Source organism: Emys orbicularis, chromosome 2 (genome assembly GCF_028017835.1).
Source record: "Emys orbicularis isolate rEmyOrb1 chromosome 2, rEmyOrb1.hap1, whole genome shotgun sequence".
Lineage (NCBI taxonomy): Eukaryota > Metazoa > Chordata > Testudines > Emydidae > Emys > Emys orbicularis.
In genome coordinates this window covers 225496305-225522718 of record NC_088684.1, presented here as the reverse complement: position 1 = coordinate 225522718, position 26414 = coordinate 225496305, and the positions used below count along the sequence as shown (strand labels likewise).

Below are 26414 nucleotides of genomic sequence, written 5' to 3'. Positions count from 1 at the left end.
CCCAGCCAGGGCTGGGGAAGAAGCGCCCTCGTTGCACAGATAGCCGCTGTACTGTGCCGACTGGCGGGGAGCCTGGGGGCACATGTAGAGGGGCAGCGGCAGCACCAGCGGCGGGGAGCAGGAGAGTCGGGGTGCTAGTCCTGCTTGGTCGCAGAGTACCGCGTCCCCCAGTCGGGAGTTTCACGGTCCCTGGTGCCGTCTCGTCGGAGGAGGAAACTATGGAGGTCAATGCAGGTAAGAGACTTGCTAAGCTCAGCTGCTAGTACGGGGTGCTGGTGTGGGGAGGGGGGAAGCCCCAGGGTGGATGCTTTGGAGTCAAGGAGGAGCGCGCTATGTTGGTCACTGGGGGGATCTGGGGTGGATGATGAGCACCCCCCATGTTAGTGTCGGGTGGGTGAGTGCCTGACCGGGGAATGAGGGCACCGGAGGGCGGCTGTCGCTGTCAGGGTAGCGTATCTAGTAGAGCGTCTCGCGTGTGGGCTGGGCAGCTGCCCCCATGTTGTGGGGTTTGATCCCCGTTTGGGGGGGGGTTATTCTTATTCCTAGCCTGTGGGGGTTTAAAGTCACCCCCCACACATACACACTCCTCGGCTGCTCTGTCCCATTTGTGTGGTGGATGTTGGGGAACCTGGGTTGCTACGGCTGCCTCCCACGGACTGATACCCGCTCCCCCCCGCCCCTTCCCTGCGGAGCCTGTGGCCGGTGTCTGCCCTTCCTCACATGGAGCCGCTTGCCGAGCCATGTGTGCCTTCTGTTTACGTTCCGCACTGCGTGCTCGCTTATTGGCCGTGCGGGGCTGTGACGTGACGATTGCATAATACGGCTGGGGCGGGCCAGCTGGGTGGCTGCTGGCGCCGACACGTGAGGCCCGCAGGAGGCCGTTGTTTTGGTGACCTACATTCATCGGGGGTGACGGGACGGGGCGCGCAGGGGACACGTGGGGCAGAGGACGCCCGATCGCTGCGGCTCTTCTGACCACGCCCACCGGATCGCCGGGAGGGAGGGGTTTGCACCGTTCTGACCCCGCCCCCACAGGTTTTCCAAGGTTCTTACCGCTCGCCTTTTGGAGCGGGAGGCGCCGCCTCTAGGCGTTGCATTGCAGGCGGGGGCGGGAGAAGGTGTTCTTTTTCCCTTCGGAAGAGGGCGTGGCTAGAACCTTGGAACACGGAGGGCGGCTTCGTCCCGATGGGGCGTGGTTAGAATGACCGCAGAGTGGGGCTGGGGGTCGTTGCCCCTTCCATTCACCAGGTGATTGTGGCTGGGCAGGGGGCCAGGAGGAGAGGATGGGGCAGGGGAGAGGTGTTGCCCTTGTTCCCCTCTCCGACCCCCCAGTGCCTGGTGCTTGCCCAGAGCTTTGGCGAGTAAAAGTGCTAGGTATTTAGGATCCCTGAAGTACGGTGACCAGATAGTAAGTGTGGAAAATGGGGAGGAATAAGTGCTTATGTAAGCCCCAAATATCAGGACTGTCCATATAAAATCGGGACATCTGGTCACTCTCCCCTGGCGTAGGGTTGGCCCCCAGGCAGCAGTCTTACTGGCTCATTGCAGCATAGCATGTTGTATTTGTGTGCCTGCCCATGTGATTGGAATGAAGACACGTTTAAAATTCTTCTCACGTGGACAGGCTCTTGCAACAGCAGGACTATAACAGGTGAAAGAGGGGGGCAGACTCGCCTTCGCTGATGGTTGCGCTCACCTAATGAGCCCAGCAAGTCAGATGGCTGGACACGTCCAGATTACAGCATGTTACACAAAAAGATCTTGGGTCCCACCTGAGCGTATGGGAATTAGAATGTCTGTCTGGGCTTTATGGGAAGGTGGGGGAGTTCTGGCTTTACAAAAATAGCAGAAAAGTAATTGCCACGTAAGGACACAATGGCTCCTGCATCCTCCCTTAAAATAAATTGAGTGAAAAGGCTGGGTTTTATTATTCTATATATAATAGCGGCTGATTATGTAACAGTTCCTGTGGCTCTAGTGAAAAACATTGGGCAGTGCTTTATGAAACAGAATTAAATTGACTTTGGAAGGACGTATTTGCTGTGCCGGCAGCTAAATAACCCTTGGTGTGACTGTGCATCTATAAATTATTTCAGCAAGAGCTGATAATTTAATGTGCCAGTTTTGCTATTTTCAAGACTGTTCCTTTGCCCTAGAATGGGATGGTTCCCTTTTAATTGAACCTAAATGTGATAATCTTGTACAGTAGAAAATTCTTCATAGCAGAAAGAACAGTTAGCTTTCCTTCTCTTGACTAAAGTCTTCTCTTTGTACCCTATATCATTTCAGTTATTTTCACTGTTAAACTTTTATGTCAAAGATGAAAGGCAAATAATCTAAACTATTGCAACAACAATGGAGACTGGTACTAAAATAGCATCTGGGTAGGCTGAACTCTGTTTTTTGCAAAGATTTAATAATCTGTTGAAATATAAATAACGGGAGTCATCATTAAGAAGTTATATAACTTCCTGCTCAAAATACATGTTCACCGTGAGCTGGTGGTAGTATATCATTTGGAATTCTAAATTTCTTTCAGAATCCTTTGTGAATATGACTAAAATGAACATCCAGAACTAGTTTCACATCACAACAATTCAGTTTAGGATAAAATAAAATTCCTTTGTCTTCTATGTTAGCAAATTCTATTTTAAGAGTCAAGAAGTTTGTGTCTGCAGCGCTGACTCGTCCATACAATATCAGGACCTGCTGCTTCTGTGAAATGTGTTTTTTCTGCACTGCATACGTGGGTTTTTCTGAAATGCAGCTATAACCTAGTACTTCTAGTCAAATAGAAAAGAATATTAAAATCTGAGCAAAGGATTTCTGAGGAGCCACAGAATCTTCCAGGATAGTCTCAATTTTAATATATTTCTCAGTAATATGACAAGTAACCAAGAAGTTCCTAGCATACAGAAATAGTTAGTATACCCAGTGGGTCTTAGATTTTCAATGGGGACTCAGGCACCTAACTGCCCAAGTCCAACATTTAGGCACAACTGGCTTTCACAGAATTAGGGCTCAGCTGCCACCTGATCCTGTAGCTGCCAAAGTCCCTAGGCATTCAAGTCTCCACTGGTAAAGTCCCCAAGCCACCTAGGTTTCTGTGGGTGGGCATGTGCAAATCTGCCTAAGGCCTGGCACTGCTGAGCAGCTCAGCACCTAATTCTGGCCTAATCTCCAGCGGCATTCACAAACGAGGAATTCCCTTGCCTCTCTCAGCTGCTGAGCCCAATCTGGTAGCTGTGTTCTGAGTACACCTGCCCCACACCAGAAGACCAAGGAGGAGGTGTGCTTATATTCGCCTGGTTCAAATCCCCACTCTGCCTGCTATGGAGCAGGGACCAGGCCTCCCCCTGCCCAGATGAGTTCCTGAACAACTGGGCTACTGAGTATTCTGGGGTGGCTGTCTTTCAGTCTGTCCTGGTGAAGCAGTTCCATGTTGTATAAATAATTAAATAGTCATTGGGCCAAAGAAAGCATGAGGATGACCGGCCTAGTGGTTAAGGCACTCACCTGGCTTTAAGTCCCTGCTCCAAATCATGGCTCTTGTTCAGTGTGCTGGTGTCTGTGAAACTCTTTTTAAGGGCCTCTCACTATGTGTGTACAGGGAACCTGAGAGCCTAACTCGGGCCTGTGAATTCTACTAGGCAGTAGGATGTTAGGCATTGTAATGCTAGATTGTGAATCTAGCCCTGGGTCTTTTGGTTTTGAAAACCTCATTAGGAGGGGCAAAGGTAAAATGAATTTGCTGTACAATACTCCTCGGTTAGGTCCTATCTTCCACCAGTTCAGGGGAGAAGGCACAGCTCAGTACCCTCTATCCTATAGGACAGTGGTGGGCAACCTGCTGCCCCTCAAGGTAATCCGGTGGCAGTCCGCGAGACAGTTTGTTTACATTGATTGTCTGCAGGCATGACCTCCCGCAGCTCCCAGTGACCGTGGTTCGCCGTTCCTGGCTAATGGGAGCTGTGGGAAGCGGCGTCCAGCACGTCCCGCGGCATCCCGCAGCTCCTGTTGGCCGGGAACAGCGAACTGCAGCCACTGGGAGCTGCAAGCGGCCGTGCCTCCGGATGGTCAACGTAAACAAATGGTCTCGCGGCCCGCCACAGGATTACCCTGACGGGCCGCATCCGGGCCTCAGGTTGCCCACCACTGCTATAGGGTGTGAGGATGAGTCTCCTTCACTGGAGGAGACATGATCGTTTCTATATGGTACTGGGTTCAATTGCTTAGTGTTCCCCGCTGTGATTAAGGTGGGAGGTCTCCTTTGATTGGCATTTCACTTGCTCTGCTTGGGCTCACATGGAAAGAAGCATGCTTCCCTTCCTTTGCTAACTCAGTAATGTGACTTAATGTCAGGTACAACAGTAAGCAGGACACTCAGGGAAAACATGGGTCTGTCCTATGAATTGCAGGACACTTGGGCCATGTCTACAGTGGCATAGCTAAGATGCACTTTTTTCCATCACTGTAGAAACTCCACCTCCCCAAGTGACAGTAGCTAGGTTGATGGAAGCATTTTTCCATTGACCTAGCTGCATCTGCCCTGGGGGGTTAGGTTGCCATAGCTGCAGCATGCAGGTGTGTGGATTTTTCACACTCCTGGCTACTGTAGCTATGTCAAACTAAGTTTTAAGCATAGACTAGGCCTATGTGTCCCCCAACTGGTTAATATGGGGCTTATGTAATATTTTAGCGCTTCTTTGGTGGAATCTGGTGCACAGCTTCCATTACGATAACATGACTTGTGTCAGGTGCCACCTCTCTCTCTCACACACTACACTGAAAACTTACCCCTGGATGAACTGATCATTGCAGTATATATGGTTTATAATAATAACCCTACAGGAATGATGTTAAGGAATATACCATTACATATAGCATTGCATTTCAGGACTTGAAAAGTAATCCCTGTAAGGTGCATACTTAAGTAAGCACTTGATATAGAATTCCACCTGAACAAAGTTTTGCTGAAGGACTAGGTAGAAGGTAAAAAAACTTTTACATAGTGAATGGGAGATTTAAGTTTGAATTAATTTTAATGTTTTGACACCGCTATTAAAAAGTAAAATAGGTCCAGTAAAGCTGCTACAGCAATGCTAACAGGTTTAATTAAATTTACAAAAGCAATGAAATTCCGAGTTTACTATCTGTCTTTGATTCTTGTGCCAAGTATTTCAATTTGTATGTTGCAGAGGATCACTCAGTGTTCTAGAAATTATTTATGTATCACAAAGGTATAATAGAGTAGTAGGACAGAGTGGCAGCATTTATCCTCAAATGTACTATAATTAACATAAGGCACTATGACCCAGGACCCGCTGTACCGACTTAATCTGTTGAGCAAGCACTCCTTGTCGTTTGTAGCTTTTACTGATTTAAGGCATATGCATCATCTTATTCTGGTCTGTAATGAGTCATATGTAAAGGGATCTTCCACAGCAGTACAAAGGGAGCAGAAAGGGAATTAAACACAGTTTTTAAATAGCTTGGGTTTTGCTAATGAGCTTTTACATTTACCGATTTTAGTGTGAAATAGCAAATACTTTGTAATGGCTTTTAAAATATTAGGTCTTGGAGATGACAATTGACTTGGTTCTCAAAAGAAGAGTAAAGAATTGTTGTGTCCCTTGCGAGATCATTCCTTGGGCATATAACCTGGGGAAGGGACCCTATGAAAAAACAAATCAGTTTCCATGCCTAAAAGAGAGCAAGAAGCTGTTTTCTCCAAAAGTATCTCCAGAGTTTAAGACTAAACAGTCTCCCGGTTCTGCAAGTGGGAGTGCAGTGCCTTGCAAAGAGCCTGGCAACTGAAACTATATTTAAATGCGCTACAAAGAGTTGTAATGTGACAAGTGGTACTTAATATAAAAACAGGCCAGGACTGAACTCCTTATCTTCACGCCCCATCCCCTTTCTCCATTACTGTGGACACCACCAACCTCCTCCCTATCTCAGGCCTGTATCCTGGGTGTCATCTTTCACTTTGCCCTTTCTCTTACCCTTATCTAATCTCTGCTTCTGTCTTCATAACACCTCTAAGATCTAGTCTTTTCTCCCCCTCCAATTTGCACCTCCTACCCTGAACTCCCTTCAGAACACTGCTTCTGAGATCAGGTTTTGATTAGGTTATATCCTCCCAGCTTTGAGTCCCTCCGGTGACTCCCCATCATCCACCACATCAGATGCAAGCTTTTTACCCTTGCTGTTGATCCCATCCCCTGCTCCCTCTTTTATCTAATCTCATTTTCCATTTTAGGAGGCAAGGGAAGATGGGGTGGAAGGGGAGGTCAGTCATTGAAAGCTAATGGAAAGAAATGAGTTTGGGGGAGGGGTTTGAAAGAGCCACATGTAAAGACACATGGCATGCTGTGTCAGGTGGTGCTAGGGTGACCAGATAGCAAGTGAAAAATCGGGACAGAGAGTGGGGGGTAATAGGCACCCATGTAAGAAAAAGCCCCAAATATCGGGACTGTCCCTATAAAATCAGGACATCTGGTCACCCTAGGTGGTGCTGGCTCAGGAAGTGGATCACTTGCGAGCTGTGTACCTACATTTGGTATTTCGTCATTACAGTCTTTGCTTTCCTTCCCCCAGGGGGTGTGATTGCTTACATCAGCTCTTCAAGCTCAGCGTCTAGCCCAGCCTCTTGTCACAGTGAGAGCTCAGAGAGTAGTTTCCAGTCATCCTCTTCGCCTGTACCATCTTCACCAAACAGTTCCACCTCCGAGAGCAGCTGTAACAGTAGGAGCAGCGAGGGTTCTGACGGTGCACCAAAGAATGATCAGCTAGATGATGCCGTTAAAACAAGCCGGTCGAGTGCTGCTGGATTGACCAAGGGCCATGGTGGACTTACAAGTATGTATGTTTTGAGGTATTATCAGGCAGATAAACATGCACTGTCATGCTCCACTGTCTCAAACTGATGGCTGGTCTTACCTGGCCTGAGAACATTCCCAGCCTTCATTCTGGTGACCACAATTTTCCCTCCACGCTTAATCTCTAACTTCCTTCCTTCTAGACAGCGGTAGCTATGGTGCTCATCCTCTGGCCAAGATGTTGAGCAAACAGCCTCTTGCTAGACAGAAGCCACAACTTCAGCCTGAATCAGCCATCTTTCCAATCTTTTTTCAACCCTACTCCTTGAGCTCAAGCTCATCACCTCTGCTATGTGCCTGAGTTTTACTGATCCAGGATATGAAATGCACTGATGCCACTCCCAGACCTGGAACTGCTTCCTCACAGTGCAAAGTGGTGCCAACAGGCCATATTGTCCTTTGGCCCACAAGTAAGTTTAAATCAAGAACTCTCACTAATTTTTTTTTTTTATAAAAAGCCCCAGCAGTTTTGAAATTATGTAAGTGCTAAAACAAAGTCTGCTACAAGTCTCTCTTTGTGCTCCTTTCACTGAAACCTGGCCAAATGTCATTTTAAAAGACAGTTTAGTCCACAGGCTCAAACCTAGGAACAAATTCTTATTTCCATCAGTGTTTCTGTTTAATGACTATAGAGATCAGTGGAATCATTTTATAAGTTTATAGTGTGATAGCACTTAGGAATCCCAGTCAGGGCCCAGGACCTCATTGCGCTAGCTACTATACATGCACACAAGTTCCTTCACCAGGAACTACTCCAGACAGACACCAGTAAAAATGTGTTCAGAACGTGTGCACTAAGTTCCAGTTACAAGTGATTTTATTTTTTATAAACCACAAATAAAATAAAATTAAAAGTTGGTATGGCCAGAACTACAGGGGTGCTGGTCATTGCAACTATATTGTAGGCTTCGACATAGGCGCCGACTCCGTGCGTGCTCCGGGGCTGGAGCACCCACGGGGAAAAATTGGTGGGTGCTCTGCACCCACCAGTAGCCAAGAGCCCTGCCCTAGCTCACCTCTGCCTCCGCCTCTTCCCCTGAGCGCGCCGTCCCCGCTTCTCCCAGCGCTTGCTGCTGCGAAACAGCTGTTTCACAGCGTAAAAAGCTGTGGGAGGGAGGGGGGAGAAGCGGGAACGTAGCGCACTCAGGAGAGGAGGCAGGGAAGAGGTGGGGCCGACTTGCTTTAGTTACTGTGTTTCTGCATTATATATTCTTTGATAATCAGAAGTTTAGCAATAAAGGAATTTTTTAAAGCAATCTTTACAAGTTAAAAGTGATCCCCGGTTGTTTTTTGTTTTTTTACAAGAATGTTAACATTGAATAGTGACTGCAGCGATATATGGATCAGAGGGTATTTCAATAAGCTTTTAATTTGAATTTAGATGTTTTTCTTCTACCCGAGACAAAATTATTTTTGCCAGTCAAACTTTCTGGACAACCCTCCTATTCAGGGGCGCTGGAACAATTTGTATAGTGGGGGTGCTGAGAGACATTGAACCAAACGGTAAACCCTGTATATGATGGAAACCACTTCAAGCCAGGGGATGCAGCAGCACCCCCAGAACCCCTAGTTCCAGCACCTATGCTCATATTTTGTGTTTTGATGGCATTATGAAGCCAACACTAAAGTCTGATCATTGTACTTTAAAAAGCCTTCAAATTATTTAAAAAAATACTTCTCTCCCACCCAACCCCCACCCAAAATAAATAAACCCAAGATCTTAGTAAGACCTTTCCCCTCCTCTTCTGCTTTGTACATTGTTTGGCAAACACGGAAGCACTCAACGGGACTGCTCATGTACAGAAAGCTGCTGGTGCACTTAAGTGTTTGCAGAATCAGGGCATAAGAACCTGACAGTGAAATTGGCTGAAAACAAAATTGAGACTGATTTAACTGATTTTTAGGGTGGGATTTTTAAAAGCGCTTAGCAGAGCTATGCAGAGGACAGAAATTCCCTTTCACAAAGGATTTCAAGATTGACATTTGTTCGTGTTCTGTTTAGGGACTAAATATGAACTTTAATGAAACTGCAGTCTCAGATGGCAAATGGTTCCTCTGAAATTTTTCCAACCCACTCTAGCGCTCAGCATTAGTCCAACTCTGCTCCCCTGAAGTCATTGGCAGAGTTGGCAATGCTGAACACTTTGGAAAGTCCCATTCTTTACTATCCAAGCTGGAACAAAACATGCAAAATATAAAGAAAGAGCATAAAAAGTGGCAAGCAAATTGAACTTAGAAAATCCTTTCACCTTTAAGAATGTAAGGTCCTGTTTCTGCAAATGCATCCCAATGGGGAGGCTCTGTGTGGCTGTGGAGGACTGCCTGCATGGAGTCAATTGCAGGATGTGACCAAAGTTTTTATTAGTAAAAAGGGTAAAATAACGTATTTGTTTGCAACTTGTGATTTTGAAGTTAACAGTGTCTTTTAATATTTCTGTTTTTAAGAAAAGATCTTTATTCTCAGTTGGGGAAACTGCAACATTTATATGGGCTTCCTTGTCCTGATGGGAAGACAGATTGAGCCCAAACTTTGGTGACCTAGTTTCCTAAATGATCCTTTTAAAAATTCATAAATGTAAGCAGACTTTTTTTTCTACCATTGAGTGCAATGCTACTTTTATTAAAAATTCACTGTTAGCCCAGTGTATGTGTGTTCTCCCCATTCTATCCAGCGATTCTTCCGAAATTAATCCCTGCTGAGTTGTGCAGGGTTTTCCTGTGTTCTTGTTTTTGTCTCCTCTCTTTCTTGTACATTGAACTGATTTGCAGTATCTCATTTGCAAAGCACATTTTAAGGGGCAGAAGTGTATTCTATGGGTAGGTCTGCACTTGCAGTGGCATGTAGAATACATACACTGCATGCCCAGCTAGCACAGGTATAAAAAGCAGTGGAGACAATGAGGCACTGCTTAGACAAGTAGAGTAGACACCCGGCTGAACCTTAGGGTATATACCTTATGCGGCTCTCTACGTGCCTAAGCAGTGCCTCCCTATCTACATTGCAATGTATGTCCCACTGCCAGAGCCTTTCCTCACTGCAGGGAAAGGCTCCAGCAGGTGCGCACTCTCACTGGGGTGTGTAGCTACATGTACCCTACATACCCTGCCACCAGTGTAGACAAGGCCTATGAGGCAGAATGTTACCATTGGATTTTCATGCCCACTTTCTTCTGTTCTATTTCTAGAATTTAATGGCATGGTCCTCCTGTGTAAAGTCTGTGGGGATGTCGCTTCAGGATTTCACTACGGTGTTCACGCTTGTGAGGGTTGTAAGGTAAAGTATAATAGTCTCCTTTCTGTTGTGGATGCTGACTAGTTTTCAAATCACTGGGTAGTTAATAATTGCAATCATGGGGTAAGCGGATGATGATGTTGAAAAGTTAAATTTATATTAATCTAATAAAACATGAATCTGAGAAGGTTCAAAATATATGCAAGTTGCTTTAAAAAGACAAGCTGCTTGGGAATACACCATGCCTTCCCATGGGAACAACTAAACTGGTGGCCTACGTGTCACCACTGATTGATCAAAGGTCTGTTCTCAGACACTGGAACACCATGAATGACCCATTTTGTGAAGGAGCTTTTGGTAATTATGTGAAAGCCATTTTCTTGAATGGAGGAGGCTAGACATTGTGCAAGAGGTGGTCTGGTGGCTAAAATACGGGGCTGGGAGTCAGGAGAGCTGGATTCTATTTCCATCCCTGCCACAGATATCCTGTGTGATCTTGGGTAAGTCAGTTAACCTCTCAGCTCTGCTGGTTTCCCCCATCAGTATAATGAGGATAATAATGGATCTTAAGTTTTGGCTGCTGGGGAAACTTGTAGAATTTATTATAGTTAGAAACAACCAGTTTATTGTATTGATCCTACCATGTTCTTCCTTGCACATTATGCTTCACTGTGCTAGCAAAACTGTCTGAGGGAGTCAGACGAGTCAGTCACGAGAAGTTGTAAGGTGCCAGGAGTGGCACCTACTTCTTATGGCTCTGAAAGTGTATATGAGGAAGTGAAGCTTATTTGCAAATGGCCGGATCTTGATAGAAGATTTGACCTGTACGGTAATGGGTTGTGGTTTTTATCGGCAGGGTTTTTTCAGAAGAAGCATTCAGCAAAACATCCAGTATAAGAAGTGCTTGAAGAATAACAACTGCTCTATAATGAGAATGAATAGGAACAGATGCCAGCAATGCCGCTTCAAAAAATGTTTGTCTGTTGGAATGTCAAGAGATGGTATGTTCCTGAATTGAATAATGACATTGTAAAAGTGAATTGTGCTGCACATGCCTCCCGTCTCAAAAGAGAATGTGCCAAAGATCGTAAGGAGGCAGAAACAGACAGTTGAATCCTGTTGTACTTGGACGCTAATGTTGTCTCTTACATGTGGATTAGCTATGTCTTCTCACTGTGTGGCTATACTGAGCACCATATATAAAGTAGCCAAGAAAGCCCTCCCTTCTCTGAGCATCTGGAGTTGGGATTAATACAATAGGACGTGCGACAGCTGCTAGATGGACGGACTTGATGTAACAGTCTTAGTTTATTTTACTGAGTTAAACAATATTTTAAACTCCTCTGGGGTATTAGGCCAGTTTTTGATCTCAGTTACACTGGTGTAAATCCAAAATGACATTCTTGGTGGCAGTGGGGTTATTGTGGTGTAACTGAGATAAGAATCTGAACCATCCTGTCCAGTGTATTGCATACATTTCCTAGGTTTTATTTTTAAACAAGAGGAAATAGTGCCCAATGTAGCTCTCACTGAAGTCAGTGGAAAGACTTAATAGGAGCTGGGTCAGGCCCATAGCACACTATCTTCTTATTGTCACTTCACGTAAGGCTATTACAGAGAGTAGAGTTACAGGAGTAAGTTTTCAGTGCAAGGAGAAAGCACAGAGCTGCACAAGTTTAATGGTAACTGAAACTGCACCGCTAAATCTCTGAACGCCTCACTGAAAGTCTGCCTCGTGCAGTGGTTTTCAGTGAGGTGCTGAAAATATAGACTGTTTGGCTTCCAAAGCACAAATTTAATTGAGCTGAGAACTTCTCCCCCCCACCTTGTTTCACTTTTTATTTCCCTCAGATTCATACTGAACAGGAACAAATTTAACACTCATTGGGCAAATTTAACCTAGAACTTTATTTAAAAGAATTGTGCTGTCATTCTGAGTATCACTGACAACAACCCCTAAGGGGCTGTCTACACTCAGGCTGGTACCCGATTGATTTAAGTAAACCAGTTTAATTAAATGCCAAACTCCTGGGCAAGCACGCTTACGTTGGTTTAAAACTCGCTATGTTGGGTGAACTAGCCCTACAAATGTAAGCTAACGTGATATAAACCAGGTTTAAATCAGTTTCAGAGTGTCCACAGTCAAAGTTGCACTGATTTAACTACATCAGTTTTAAAGCACACATTTGAGTGCAACTGTGTGTATAGACCAGACCTAGTTTGGAATAACCAAGAAAAGGGACATACAGATACTTTTGTTATATTTTTCGCTGCCTTCATTTTACATATAAACAGTGGTGCATAACATGATCTTGGACCTGATTCTAATCTGACACCAGCTTTACACTGGATTAACATTACTGCTGATATACAGCCATGCAGATGAGATCAGGATTAGTGCCCGAGCATAAAAAGGCAAGATTATCAGTTTTGTGTGTAGTGGTTTTCATGACTGAATTTGGTGTGCACCTGTGTAACTAAAACCCTTTTTTTCTTCCTTAGCTGTTCGATTTGGCCGCATTCCTAAACGTGAAAAACAGAGGATGCTGATTGAAATGCAAAGTGCCATGAAGACCATGATGAACAGCCAGTTCAATGGTCACTTGCCAAATGAAACATTAACAGAGCATCAGGAACAAGCGCCCCTGTCGTCTCAAGAAGAGCTTACATCCAAACCCCAACAAGAGCTGGAAAACATCAAAAGTCCATCTCCTCCTCCTCCCTCTGACATTGCAAAGGAAGAAGTGATTGGTATGGTGACCAGAGCCCACAAGGACACCTTCATGTACAACCAGGAGCAATCAGAAAACCCAGCTGAGGCCAGGCAGCCACAGAGCGGGGAAAGAATTCCAAAGAACCCTGAGCAATATAGTTTAAATAGTGACCATTGTAGCAGTGGGCTTAGTGACACCCATTATACCGAGAGTGAGCAACATCTTGCTGGACAATACAAAGAGAGAAATGTAATGCATTATCCAAATGGGCGCACCGTTTGTTTCACAAATGGCCACTGTATGAACTTTACCAATGGTTATACTCAAAGAATGTGTGAAAGGATCCCAGAAGATGGGTTTTCGGCAAATGAGAACATGAATATTTACTCATGCAACACTGGAGGGAGAATGCACCTGGTACAGTAATGTCTGTTGTTGCTGGTTCAGGGAGACTTTTTTGCCATGTGTTTTTAATGATCTATAAATACAGATGGGGCCAAGTGTAGCCCCAGAATCAGTGAAGTTGCACACAGATTAATTTGGTCCATAGTGGAGACCCAGATAGCACCCAACGGAGTTTAGGGCAAAGAACTACTAGATAGAGATCAACGGCTTACACTGTTTATGGGATTTGAAATCAAGTAATTGAGATGGTTCGTCTAACAATGCTTTTAGCTGCCAGATAGTCTGTTTTCAACTAAAGCACATAAAAGATATAGTTGAAAATCAGGTTACAGTAGGTTTCTTGGAAAAGTGAGCCCTATGAATCACTAAGTCCTTTTCCACCCTTTTCCTCTTGGGGATAAAACCTTTAAAATAATTTACAAAGGTAGATACACTAACTTGAAGTATATATTAAAAAGTATCCAAGCACAAGTTCTGAGGTGCAACTTTGATCCCCGGAAGTCAGTGAGGACTTCAGTGGGGTCAGGATTTCGTCCCTAGAGTCAGTCTAGTTGATTTAAGTCTGTTTTTACCAGGGTCTTTTAGTACTTGCTCATCTTATCAGAAAGGTCATTTTTTTATTTAATTTTATTTTTTTTAGGGCTAGGTTTATTTATTTATTTATTTGAGATCAGGTGTTTTTATGGAAACCACTTAAAACATTTGGATTTGGAGGCTTCTGGGCTGTTCACAACAAACCTGTCCTTCTACCCCTACAGCAATTTAAACTCTGAGCCAGTGATAGGATTTACAAGGACGGGTCCCTCCCTTTCTTTATCCCCACTCATCTAGGACTGTCCAGTAGCAGCAGCATACCAGAAAGCATTTCCTTGTTGCAGCCTCTTTGATCACCCTAACTGATTTAAGTCAAGCAACAATGGTGCATATTTCCCTCCCTTTGCCCCATTTTTAAATAAGCCCCCCCACCTTTACCTTGCAGTAGCTGCCTTTTTTTCCCTTAAAGTAGACTCTCTCTCTTTCTATCTTTGCCAGATGGAACAGACTGGGGAGGGGGAACATAGGAAATACTCCAGTTCTTGTTCTGTTATGCTCCATAATTGCAAACCTTCAAGTACAAATTGGCTAAACTTTTCCACTTCCTAGTTTCTGACGATCCTTCAAGCTTTTCTCAGCTCCCTGAGAATCCCCTTATTTGTAAGCTCTTTGGGGCAGGGACTTCTTTATTGTGTGTGGCCAGTGCCTAGCCCAGTGGGGCTCAGACCTCCAGTTGTGGCTGTAGGCCCTACAGCGTTACTAATAATTCCCAGTCTTGCTAGTCTGCCTAGATTTCAGACAAGACTGGTGTATCATGGTTACTCTCCTAAACGCTGAGCAAGATCTTGCTTGACACTGGTGTTTGTCTTTCTCTGGAGTTTGTCACAGCTGTCCCTGAGATGACAACAGGATGACAGCCAGTGTCTGAACATGCTTTCTCACCAGCATTCTCTTCCCCACCCATTCCAGGAGTAAAAGAGCAGTTTAGATTCTTTGATCCTGGTTTACAGTGGAGTAAGTGAGGGCAGATTCAGGGATAACTGTAGAAGCCAGAGAGAGTGAGATCAGAAATGGGGTGTTCAGTTTCGATTCCCTGCATGGTAGTAGCTTTCCCTAATTTCATTGTTGGAGCAGCCAAAGTTAGCAAAATTTTAAACTGATATTTAATGGAGCTGCATAAAATATCCCTGTTACTTAACTAATGAATATTCCTATTTTATCTGTTGTATGATTAGCGTGATGGTGTCCTAAACAACGAGTCGGCTTCTTTCAAAGATTGGTTAAAATGTGGAATATAATTTGAAGAGGGTTTTTTTGTGTGTGTGTGTAAATTCTAGGTTTGTCCAATGAGCAAGACTCCCTTTGTGGACCCAAGTAAGACTGGCCATGAAGTCTGGGAAGAATTTTCGATGAGCTTCACCCCTGCAGTGAAAGAAGTGGTGGAGTTCGCAAAACGCATTCCAGGGTTCCGAGATCTTTCCGAGCACGACCAGGTCAATCTTCTAAAGGCTGGGACCTTTGAGGTGAGAATCTCAGCAAATGCCTTGCCAACATCCTTCATGCTTTAGATGTTGGGCTGACTGTGCAGCAATCTTATGCCTTATTAATAGAGATGCATGTGTCTCGATCTGGAATCAAACTTCCCCCAGGGTATGCGATTGCTCCATTAGAGAGATGGAGCCAGATCCTCAATGGGTATAATGGCATATTAATGTCAATAAAGCTATAGCAGGTTACACCAGCTGAGAATCTTGTTCACATCTGGAGCCTGTTAACTTCACTTAAGCCCCAGCAGGGTTCATCGTTTTGTGTCCGCTCAGCAAAACCTTTCAACCAGAAACCCTTTTCCCAGACTTAAACAGCTGAGAACCCTGCTCCACCTCCTCCCTCACCCCAGAACTCATCAATTATTTCTTTTAAATAGCTACCTGTTGCTTAGCCCAGAACTAGGGGGCAGTAGGGAGAGGCCGCAGGCAGCAACCTTGCTTCCGTGGGTCTAATCTGAATTATTTGCCCCATAGAGGCTCATGTTCTCTGTTCTGCACCTGTTTCCTCTGCTGCCTGAAGTCTCTCCTGCAGAAAGAGCTGATGGGGCTAGAGTGATTCCATCTGCACAGGAGTCCCTCCGGTGGTAACCGGGGGTACTGCAGTCACTGGAGCCTCCAGTATCCCCTGGTGTCACTAGCTGTAACTTTACTCAGCAATACAGTAGCTACACTGTAGATACTACATAGTGTCTACAACGTGGCTGATAGCTGGGTCATTAGTAGTGGGCCTTAGCACCACCAGCTCTTAATGACAAGTCATGCTTGCATATGGTCATTATGTACTGTACGTAAATTGGTATCAGCTGGTTAATAATGCAAGGACTTCTGATGTGGTGTTACAACTAGTCAGTGTCCCTCACTTGATGACCTTTATTTAGGGGCGTGTCCTCCTCTGTGTGTGATGCACACTATTATTAGTGGAGTTAAGCTTGCATGACTGGAGGAGACCTGACCCCACAGAATTCAAGGTCTCATTCAGACAGGTCTGGTTTCTATAACACTTATTTTTAAGCAGGGATATTGGACTGTGGGTTTACTTGCATTGAAGAAATCATTTTCTCTTGAAAGTTGTTGGGTCCCTTGCTTTCTTCACTGATAATGCATTAAATTGCACAGTACTAGAATGGTCAATTGTTGGAGTGAGAGGCACGTGTTACACTGTGAAACTCAGATCCAGGTCCTGGCATCTTCTGTGTTAGTTTCTCTTTATTTCTGACTGCTCCCCCTTCCAGTGCCCTATCTTACGTTTTCATTACCATACTTGTACTTAGCCTACACTATCACCTCTCCCCAGCACATCTTTTCCTGAAGTAGCCATTAAAATTCTTGCTCGAATTATACAAAAAGACTGATTCCTGTCTGAAAAATTCTACACGTTTTAGGCTCCACAGAGCGGAGACCGTCATCAAGCTGGGGGGATAATTTAGAATCATAGAATATCAGGGTTGGAAGGGACCTCGGGAGGTCATCTAGTCCAACCCCCTGCTCAAAGCAGGACCAATTCCCAACTAAATCATCCCAGCCAGGGCTTTGTCAAGCCTGACCTTAAAAACCTCTAAGGAAGGAGATTCCACCACCTCCCTAGGTAACCCATTCCAGTGCTTCACCACCCTCCTAGTGAAAAAGTTTTTCCTAATATCCAACCTAGACCTCCCCCATTGCAACTTGAGACCATTACTCCTTAAAATAGAACAACCACATTAGCAAGTTTAAACCTTCCCTCTGGCACTTCAGCACCTGAACTTGTGAGCCCCATTCTTCTGTCTTCACACCAGTGATCAGCATCATCAATAAAATGTTTCCATATGCAAAGGTGCTCTCAGTGTTCAGACATATCCTTGGAAAATAATAAATAGCCCTGGCTGGCCACGTGCTTACCTTTATTCCCTTGTTTATACATAACAATGTAATGAATAGCTAGATGTCAGTGGGGCGGTGCCAATGTCAAAAGGCCTCTGGGCATCTGACCAGAATTTAAAAGCAAAACCAAAATTACAATAGTTGAAAGTGATGAGCCAGTGAAAGACAATCCCAGGAGTCACTGGAGCTGTCGTTAATATAGATTGAAACACCAGGGAGCCAAATTCTCTAAGTACAGCCTCTCTTTGTACATGTACAATCACTTGTGTGTAGTTTTGTACATGAGTACAAATGAGATGCCTTCCAAGACACAGTCACGCACAAGCACAAATGGTTGAGGCCCCTTTTGAAAACACCAGTTTGACTTCCTGTCTAAAATTCCTATGTGGAGTCTAGATTTTATTTTACACTCTGGATTTTAGCTCTAGATCCTCCCCTGGTGTAAACAGGCATAGCCTCAAGCGCTTCAGTTGAACTGTGCCGGTTTACAACAGCTAAGGAGTGGGCCATATGGTTTGAAGTCCAGAATTAACGCCTTGTTCACCTAGAAGAGTCATTATTTTAGGCTAGTGACTCCACACTTCTGGGGCTCAATCCTGTGAAGTTCTGAGCATTTTCAGTTTCCAGGGAAAATTGTGGCAGCAGGGGGTGTTCAGCACCTTGCAGTGAAATTCCCCATTGCAGAAAGCCAGCCCCAGACCTGTCCACTATTCATAGCCCATTTAAACTATTTTGCATAGGCTTCCGCATGGTGCTAAAATTCACCACAGCATATATTTCTTGGGTGTTGAAAGTGAACCCATAATATTATAGTGCTCCTGGGCCAGATCCTTAAGGGTATTTAGGTGCTTAACTCCCTCTTTAGGCACCTGAGTCCACTATTTAGGTGCCAGTTATAACTTGTCAAAATCAGTGCTTAGCTGTTGCCTACCCACATAGAGTTTCCACCTGTACGCGTGAGCAGAGCCACCTAGGTCCTGATGCTGTCCCACAGCTAACAAGCTGCACCGAACTCTTGCTTAAACAGAAGCCTCCGTGGGTTTCTCAGACTAAGCCCCCCCACCCCAGCCGATGTCCCCAGCAAGGCCCGCTCCAAGAGGCATTCTCAGAGCACGCTTAAGATCCGCTGCTAGTTATAAGAGACAACCGGGACCGGATTAAGTTTGTGTGAGTAGGGCACTCCCCTGGGATGTGGGAGACCCAGGTTCAGATCCCTGTTCCAGTGAATAGCTGATAAGTGGAACAACTTCAAGAGGAGAGATTGAGCAAGTCCCCAGAAAAGCCAGGAGCCTGGTGGTTAGGGCAAGCACCTGGGATGTGGGTGATGTTGGTACATGCCCCTGCTCCAAATCAGACAAAGCAGAGGCTTGAAATCAGGCCTCCCGTAGCGCAGATAATTGCTCTGACCACTGGGTGATCGGCTGTGTGAGGGTGTGTCTCGTTTTCTACTAGAAAGGTCTGGGTTTGGGCTGCTGAGGCATGGGCTGACCTGGCTTAGGTGCTTAATTCCAGGAGAGAGTCCAGCTGAGAATCCTGAGCTGAAGGACGTGCCTAGCTCTAGCCTGTCAGTCAGTTGCTTAAGGTCCAGATCAATAGGAGTTAGGCAGTCGAATGCCTGTGTGGGTCTGGTCCTAACACCCTTCCCCCCCCCAGCATTTTGCATCAGGCAGCTTCCCGGCCTTCAAGGATCCCTTTCCTAAGGACCTAACCTTGCATTGTACAGGTGCCCTGGTGCTACCAACAGTCCCTGCCCAAAGAACTTACACGCTAACATAAGACAAGAGACGACAGGTAGATACAGACAGATGGGGGGAGTGCAAGTAAACAGTGAGACAGTACTGGTCAGGATGACAGGCAGTCTCTGCACACCAGCAGCCTGTTTTGTTTTTTGTGTGTGTGGGGGGGAGGAATCAAGGCCATAACACAAAGCAAGTTGGACGTTTTAAAATGAAGTTGGTTTTAGTTTATCCAAGTCAGAAGGTGGCAGTTCTGCACATTATATTTAAACAGTGGAACATGTCAGGAGTTATTAAACATTGAGCAAATGGAACCTTACTAACCATTCCACATGGAAAAAATTCACAGTGCAGCTGAGAACAAGGAGGCAAAGTTTGACAGTTGTAAATGCTCAAAAAGAGGTGCCGATACCAAAAATATATCCCCAGTTGGTAGCTATGGACAAGGTGTAATTTCAAGCTCTGTTGTGTTAGTCTTTCCAAGGACACACATTCTGTTCTTTTCCACTGAGGTTCACTAACATTGCCTGTGAAAACCCAGCAGTGGCATAGTACTTTTACAGACAACACACCGTGGGTTACCTCCTCAGCTGATATAAGTCACCATAGCACCATTGAAATCAATGGAGCTATTCCAGTTTACTGCAGGAGAGGATCTAGCTTGATACTGTTACTTGCTACCCACACACACAGGGCGAAGAAAACATTTCTTCTAATACCATGAATATTTTTGTTTGTTCAGTAGCTATAAACAAGCCCTCATACTGGTGCATTTGTGAATAGTGTTTTCTTTATGGCTCAGGATGTCTGAGGCTTAAGTTTTAGCTCTGCTATCCCTCCTCCTCCTCCCCCGTCAAACAACAGCTAATTTTCTTTATTCTTCCAGATTTCATGGATGTACCTTGCATCATTCTTTAGCGCTAAGTGGGGTACTGTCTATTTCTAATCAAGATGCTAAGTGATAGGAATGAACTATTTGAGTGTTGTAAAATTAGTTTTATTTTCTCTTTAGAGCTATACAAATCTACCTATATTTTCTTTTCTCTCTTTTGCCAGGTTTTAATGGTACGGTTTGCGTCTTTATTTGATGCGAAGGAACGTACTGTCACCTTTCTTAGTGGAAAGAAGTACAGTGTGGATGATCTGCATTCAATGGGAGCTGGCGATCTACTCAACTCCATGTTTGAATTTAGCGAGAAACTAAGTGGCCTGCAACTTAATGATGAGGAAATGAGTTTGTTTACGGCAGTTGTCCTGGTCTCTGCTGGTAAGGAAAGAAAGTTAATCTATACCTTTGCCAAACTTCGAATACACTTGTCATTAGAGCGAAGGCCCCTGTAAAATATATCCATTAAGCCAAATTAAGTTGGCTTGAAGGATTTAATGGGCCTTCTCTAAATTCCTGGCAGCCTGTAGTTTAAACTTTTACAGCTCCGGCAAGGGGGAAATTGCATATGTGAAAAACAGTTCTGATTTGCAGATGTTTAGGATTTTTCTGCTATTACTCTGGAACCCAAACTTCTGTTTAAAAAAAAAGAAAAATATCTAGCTTGTGCTGCTGCTGTCTCACTGCTGTAGTAAAATATCCTTTCCGAAAAGTGTCCGCAGCCAGACAAATAATAGGTCAAGAGTGGGAACTATGGGCCTGATTTTCCCCTCACTTATCCAGTTTTACACAGGTGTAACTTGACTTGTGGGAAGTTACTCCTGACTTAGACCAGTGCAGGTAATTGGAGAACAAGGTGCCTTTTTACCTCAGAGATATCTTCAAAGCCTGGTACATAGTTTAGTAGTTTCACTTTTTTTGGTAAGGTCTCAATCCTGCAATTGGATTGAAACCTGTATTAACAATAGGGTTTAGTGAACCATACCTTGTGCAGTGGAAGAGCCCATCAAATCTTTAAAAAGATGAACAACCTCAACTATTGAAATCAGTGGGAATTGAGACACTCAATTCTTTGCTGGAGCTGACCCAGTTTTCCTAAAGTTGTCACTTTTAGTCTGTCTGGAACTTGACAAAATACTTTAAAGACCATCAAATTGTGTTTTCTGCTGCCATAAAATGCTAAAATGTCAGAGTTGAGATTTGGGCCCCAAGTTGTATTCCTGCCACATCCCAAACTCTCTATGGGGTTCTTAGTATCACTGGGAGTTTCCAGGGTGCAAGGAATGCAGGACTGGGCCCTTAAACAGTTCCCAGGTTATTGATTTTTGAGTTCACCATCAGACCTAGCAATTCATTTTCTAAGGGCCACATGGTAAACTACTTACTCACATGGGTGAGCAGTTATTCACTTGAATAGTCCCACTGGTGAGTAATCCCATTCTCTCCAATGTTGCTGCTGCGATACATTAAGTGTTTAAAAAACCAAAACAGCACCAGCAGGTGGAGATTGCAGGCCAGCTTCTACAGCTGTTTGGGAATGCAGCTTATTCTCTCCCTGTCCCCCATTTTGCTAGCCAATACATAAGAGAAGCTGGAGCAGTGGCCATGCGCTCCCTTCCCATCCACCTTTTGATTCTACATGCCCCAGGAGCGTAGGGAGGGAGCAGTCCTTGTGCTCCCAAGTGTACAAGGGCTGCATTTCTGCCTGGTCCCATACCTGAGCCATGTGAGTGTGGGGAGAAGGCTCCTTATACACTCTCACAAACTGTGCACCCACGTTCTGTACTTGAGACAGGCAGAATCTGAGTGGAATATTTTTTCTTGAAAAAGGGAAGGAGGTTGAGAAATTTAGATAGTAAACATGTTCTAGTGCAGCAGTCTCCCGTGACGTGTTCTGTTATCAGGGCTTGCTAACTTACTATAACTGGAGATAGGGCCCAGTCCTGTAAAGTGTTGAACTTGCTCTGCTTCCATACATCTGGGCAACAAACACCTGGCTCAAATAGCTTCCCCAAGACGATGATTTTCAAAAACAGGACCTTAGAGCTCGGCTCTTAAATTCTTTCTTAGACCTGATTTTCTGCAGTGCTGAGCACTTGCGGTTCCTGTTGAAGTCAGTGGAAGCTGCTGGGTGCACAGCACCTCCAAAATGTTAGGCTACTTTCATTATGCAACTAAGGTCCTGATTCAGCAAAGCACTTTAGCACATACTTTACTTCAAGCATGTGCTTAAATCCATCTCTCTTCAGTAAAGTACATAAGTGCTTTGCTTTGCTGAATATGTCTGAGCTTTGCTGAATCAGGGTGTAAATAGGGATGTGGGGAGACTCGCTTGAGGCACCCAGGTTTGAAAGTCTTGGCTTACATTTTTTCCTATATTTGTTGATTTGGACAGCTGACTTTTCTCCCACCCTCTTTTTCCCTTTAGATCGATCTGGAATAGAAAATGTTAACTCTGTGGAGGCGCTGCAGGAGACACTAATTCGTGCACTAAGGACCTTAATTATGAAAAACCATCCAAACGAAGCCTCTATTTTTACAAAACTTCTTTTGAAATTACCTGACTTGCGTTCCTTAAACAACATGCACTCTGAGGAACTCTTGGCCTTTAAAGTTCACCCATAGGCCTTTAGCTCTTATTTATACATGAACTTGCCTCATGTTAAGCTATATATTTTGTGCTAAAATATTTATTTATATATCTTTGTACCACTTGTTGGAGAAGAAAACCTCATTGACTCTGAGTGATTGGTAGATATTCCGTAACCCTGCAATAACACTTCAGAGTGAGTACTTTCAGTGGTTAGCAATGTGGCATTCAGAGTTTGTCAAGATACCCAGAATCATCAGTATGTTGACTGTTAAGTTTTTCACTCAACAGAAAGACCTGTCAGCTTCCGCTGGTTGAAAATCAAAAGCATAGTAGCTGTGTGGGAAATGAGAGAAATGACAGTTGGGCTTTCCCATATCTAACTCATGTAATCCTGCTTGTCTGGAAAGCTCTTACTAATTCACTCATGGTTTCACTGTTCTTACTCCATGAAATTTCATGGAATATTTCCAGTCCATGTCATCATTTAGTGCACATACACACGCCATCTGTATATAATGTAAATAGATACATAGTTGGTGTTAATGACTATATAAAGTACAGAATTGTGTGTGTACATATATATATATATTTGTGTATGTATATAAATTGTTCTACATAAAAATATAGACATAATTTCTTCACAATATTTTAAACTGTGAAGGAGTTAAACTTGCAAAAGCAGCTGATCTATGGAAAGAACCAAAATAGATGCACTTTGTCTATTACTGAACTAATTATCTGACCATTTATAATTTTTAGAAAACAGCAAATTTGCATTGCTATGCTATATTTGTTAATATAAGAAATACTGTGGCACCAGAATCGCAGTCAGGTCCAACTTTATAACGAGAACTATTAACTGAAAGAGAATTGTTCAGGGTACTAGTTAGATTGATTATTTGTTGCAGCTAAGGTTCTTACCTTGTGCTGATAGTGGTTAAAAAGCTGTTGGACACTATTCAAGCCTTCAGCACAGCTGACTACCAGATGAGCAACAGAATCCATCAATTCCTCCTCAAGAATCAAGGACAAATTTCAGGAAAAGTGTATCCATCTAATATCCAGATTACAGGTTTTTTTTTTTTTGTTTTTTTTTTTGCATGTATATGTTCTGTGACCATTTCTTTCTTACACTACACCAATTTGCTACTTGACTGCTAAATAAGATTTGAATACATAATTGTGAGAGACACCTCTGTCTTTTCATGTTATTTTCCCCCCAACATTAATATGTATATAAATATTGGAGCTGCATGCTTTTTAAAGAACATGTTTTGTGTACGCAAAACAGGTGCACTCGATTGTTGGATATCATGACTCGCTTAACAAAACAGAGGTTTGGGGCTCTATTTATTCCAGACACACAAATTCCCAAACTTGAGGGTCTGTTTTGTATTCTGCTGCTTTCCACCCTAGAAAGGGGGTTCCTCGTGGAGTTGGGTTTCTTCTGTTATAGCAGGAAGTGACACCACAGACTTGTGATTTAAAATGCCAAAGCAGTAATGTTATAAATAGTCATGTTACTGTCATATAATGTGGGAGTGGAAAATGCTCTTTTTACCTTCATGTTTAGTTGACTTGTGTTCAAGTTTGACCCTCTAAGGTCTTAAAATTGTGTAACACTAACTGTTGTCAACTGATAGAGGGTTGTTGCTAAAGGGTTAATGTGATGTGTAAGGGTACAATCCCGCAAACCTGATGGCAGAACTCCCATTAACCTTGCAGGTTCAAAACGCTATGGACCTGCTTCAAAGCCGGTTGACGTCAATACGAGTCTTCCCAATGACTTCAGTGGGATTTGGATCAGGCCCTGGAGATCTGATTCTGCACCATACAAGTCAATGGCAGTTTTGCCGCTAACGGCAGTGGGGTGAGAGGTTGCACTGTAGCATGAACATTGGGCCATCAGTTCTTAAGCAGAAATCTCAGTTGAAAGTGATGAGTTCTGCCCAAAAGTGAATGGCAAGGGAGCCAGACTAAAGGGGATCTGGAAAGAGTGCAGCTCTATCCTTGCTTTGCCAAAAAGCAGAGGAGCGCAGCCTTTCCCAATAGCTCCCCCTCCTCCTCAGCTGGTGGGGCGAGAGCTCTCCTCCTGTTTCAAACTACTTCAACCACTGGAGAACGGCCCCCCCTTTTTAAAATGTTTTCAGCAGATTACATTTCTAGGGCATTTCCCCCTCGTTTCTGTAAACACTGCATTCAACCAATATTAGTTTTAGAGCTTCACTTATATTCTAAAATGCACATTTATGAAAGGACACAAGTGCATCATTTGTTTCTGCAAGGTGGCTCTTTCATAAACCCTATTTCAAAAGTGACGGTCAAACTGACCCCTGATTTTGGGCTTCTTATAGAGGCCTCTTCACCATCTCCCTCTCTCTTTCTTTTAAAACTTTTATTATTAAGCCTTTAGGAATGTATAACCAGGACTGTGTAAGTATTGCTTATTCAAATTTTAGTTAGGTTCAATATATATGCACTAGATAGATATTCTGACTTGTGCAATTTCATTTGAATGAAATTTTCCTACATGTAATGCAAACAGAACTTACATCAGCTGAAAAAACCTCAGATTCATGCCGAAAGGTTTGATGAAAAAGAAAAAGCTATTCAAAATGGCTCTTATTTTGTGAGCTCCATAACTGAACTTCAAACAAAAGTGACATTAGCCATGTCTTGTGAGCTCTTTCTTTTACTGTGTCACTGGTTATACACTTGTTAAATGCTGAGATAGTCGTCTTCAGGCAGGACACTGTAGATGGGACTTTTGCGGAACGATTAATATAACGTACTGTATGAATTTATTGAAATGTTCCTCTGATTTTACAGGTTTAAAAAGATTAAATATGGGCATTATGTTAGCAAACAAAGCTGTTTCCATGCTGTTATGTATTGCTATACATATAAAGTCTACATCGGGGAGGAACAGTACATATGCCACTGCACAACGAATCAGAATGCCAGCTGGTGTAAGGTCAGTGGAGCTACACTGATTTACAGTGGCATAAGATACTGATTTTTCCTGCAAGGTGGATGAATGGTTGGTTAGTTGCAGATGATTTATTATTACAAACAGGGTAGGAATAGATTTCTATCATTTTAATGCTAATTTAAAACCTCTTCACTGCATTGTAACTGAGTAGGGTACATGGTTTGTTTTCTGTAAAACTAGTCTCGGAGACAAGTGCACATAAAAGCAACTGATTAGCTTTGATTTTCCAATTTAAAATTTGTGGACTGTCAAAGAAGCGTTTATCATTTCAAGCTATCGGTTCTGGAGAGCTGGAAACACAATTTAAAGGGGCACTGTCAAAGTTCCCTGAAAATTGTGTAGCTGCTGCTGCTAAACAAAATAATCACACACTCTAAAACCACCATTATTGAAAGAAAATAGAGACAACTCTTGACATTTGGCTTTGTGCATCTGGCAGTATTTTGTGTATTGGCACTGCTTGCCGTGTAGCGTGGCTGTCCACCAAATCCTTCAGTCCTGCAGTGAGCTCCTTATGGTCTGAAACCTGTGCCCACACGGAACCTTTGTGACTCCAGCGGTGTTCTGTGCTGGTGCAGGGAGGGGGCCTGAGGGGAGCTCATTGCAGACTCCCAGCCTTAGGCAGAGCACTTAAGCATGGGCCTTGGGAAGTTTCCCACTTCGTGGGAATCTCACACACAGCAGCATGGGGGAGGGGAGGAGGAGAGTGACAAAGTCCTCCAAAATAGGCAGGGAGCCAGATGAGAAATTACTTTTAATTCATTTGGAGAAACTAACTAGATTTCAAGTTGACAGTGCCCCTTCAAATGAGGATCTTGCCTTGCCTTGGTCCCAAATTCTGATTTCCAGTTGTTCATGCACTAACAGAAATAAATGGTACCTTTTACAAGGAAAACGGATCTAATATTGTAGTCAATATCTGGGTACAATGTATTATTAAAGTATAAATGGGCATGGGCATAGACAGTATCTCATCCTGTTTCTGAACCATCATCTAAAAACTGTATGGGAGGTATGGAGAATAAAGATTATTT

General features: G+C 43.8%; 1 protein-coding gene across 1 annotated transcript; it reads left to right on the top strand.

Annotated features, from left to right (window-relative positions):
* NR1D2 (nuclear receptor subfamily 1 group D member 2) lies at positions 1 to 26414 on the top strand. The gene is made up of 8 exons (XM_065398173.1): positions 1 to 234; positions 6601 to 6861; positions 10067 to 10155; positions 10970 to 11114; positions 12616 to 13244; positions 15104 to 15289; positions 19966 to 20176; positions 22224 to 26414. Exons 1-8 carry the CDS (start codon positions 219 to 221, stop codon positions 22418 to 22420), a joined length of 1734 nt encoding a protein of 577 aa, XP_065254245.1. The 5' UTR covers positions 1 to 218; the 3' UTR covers positions 22421 to 26414.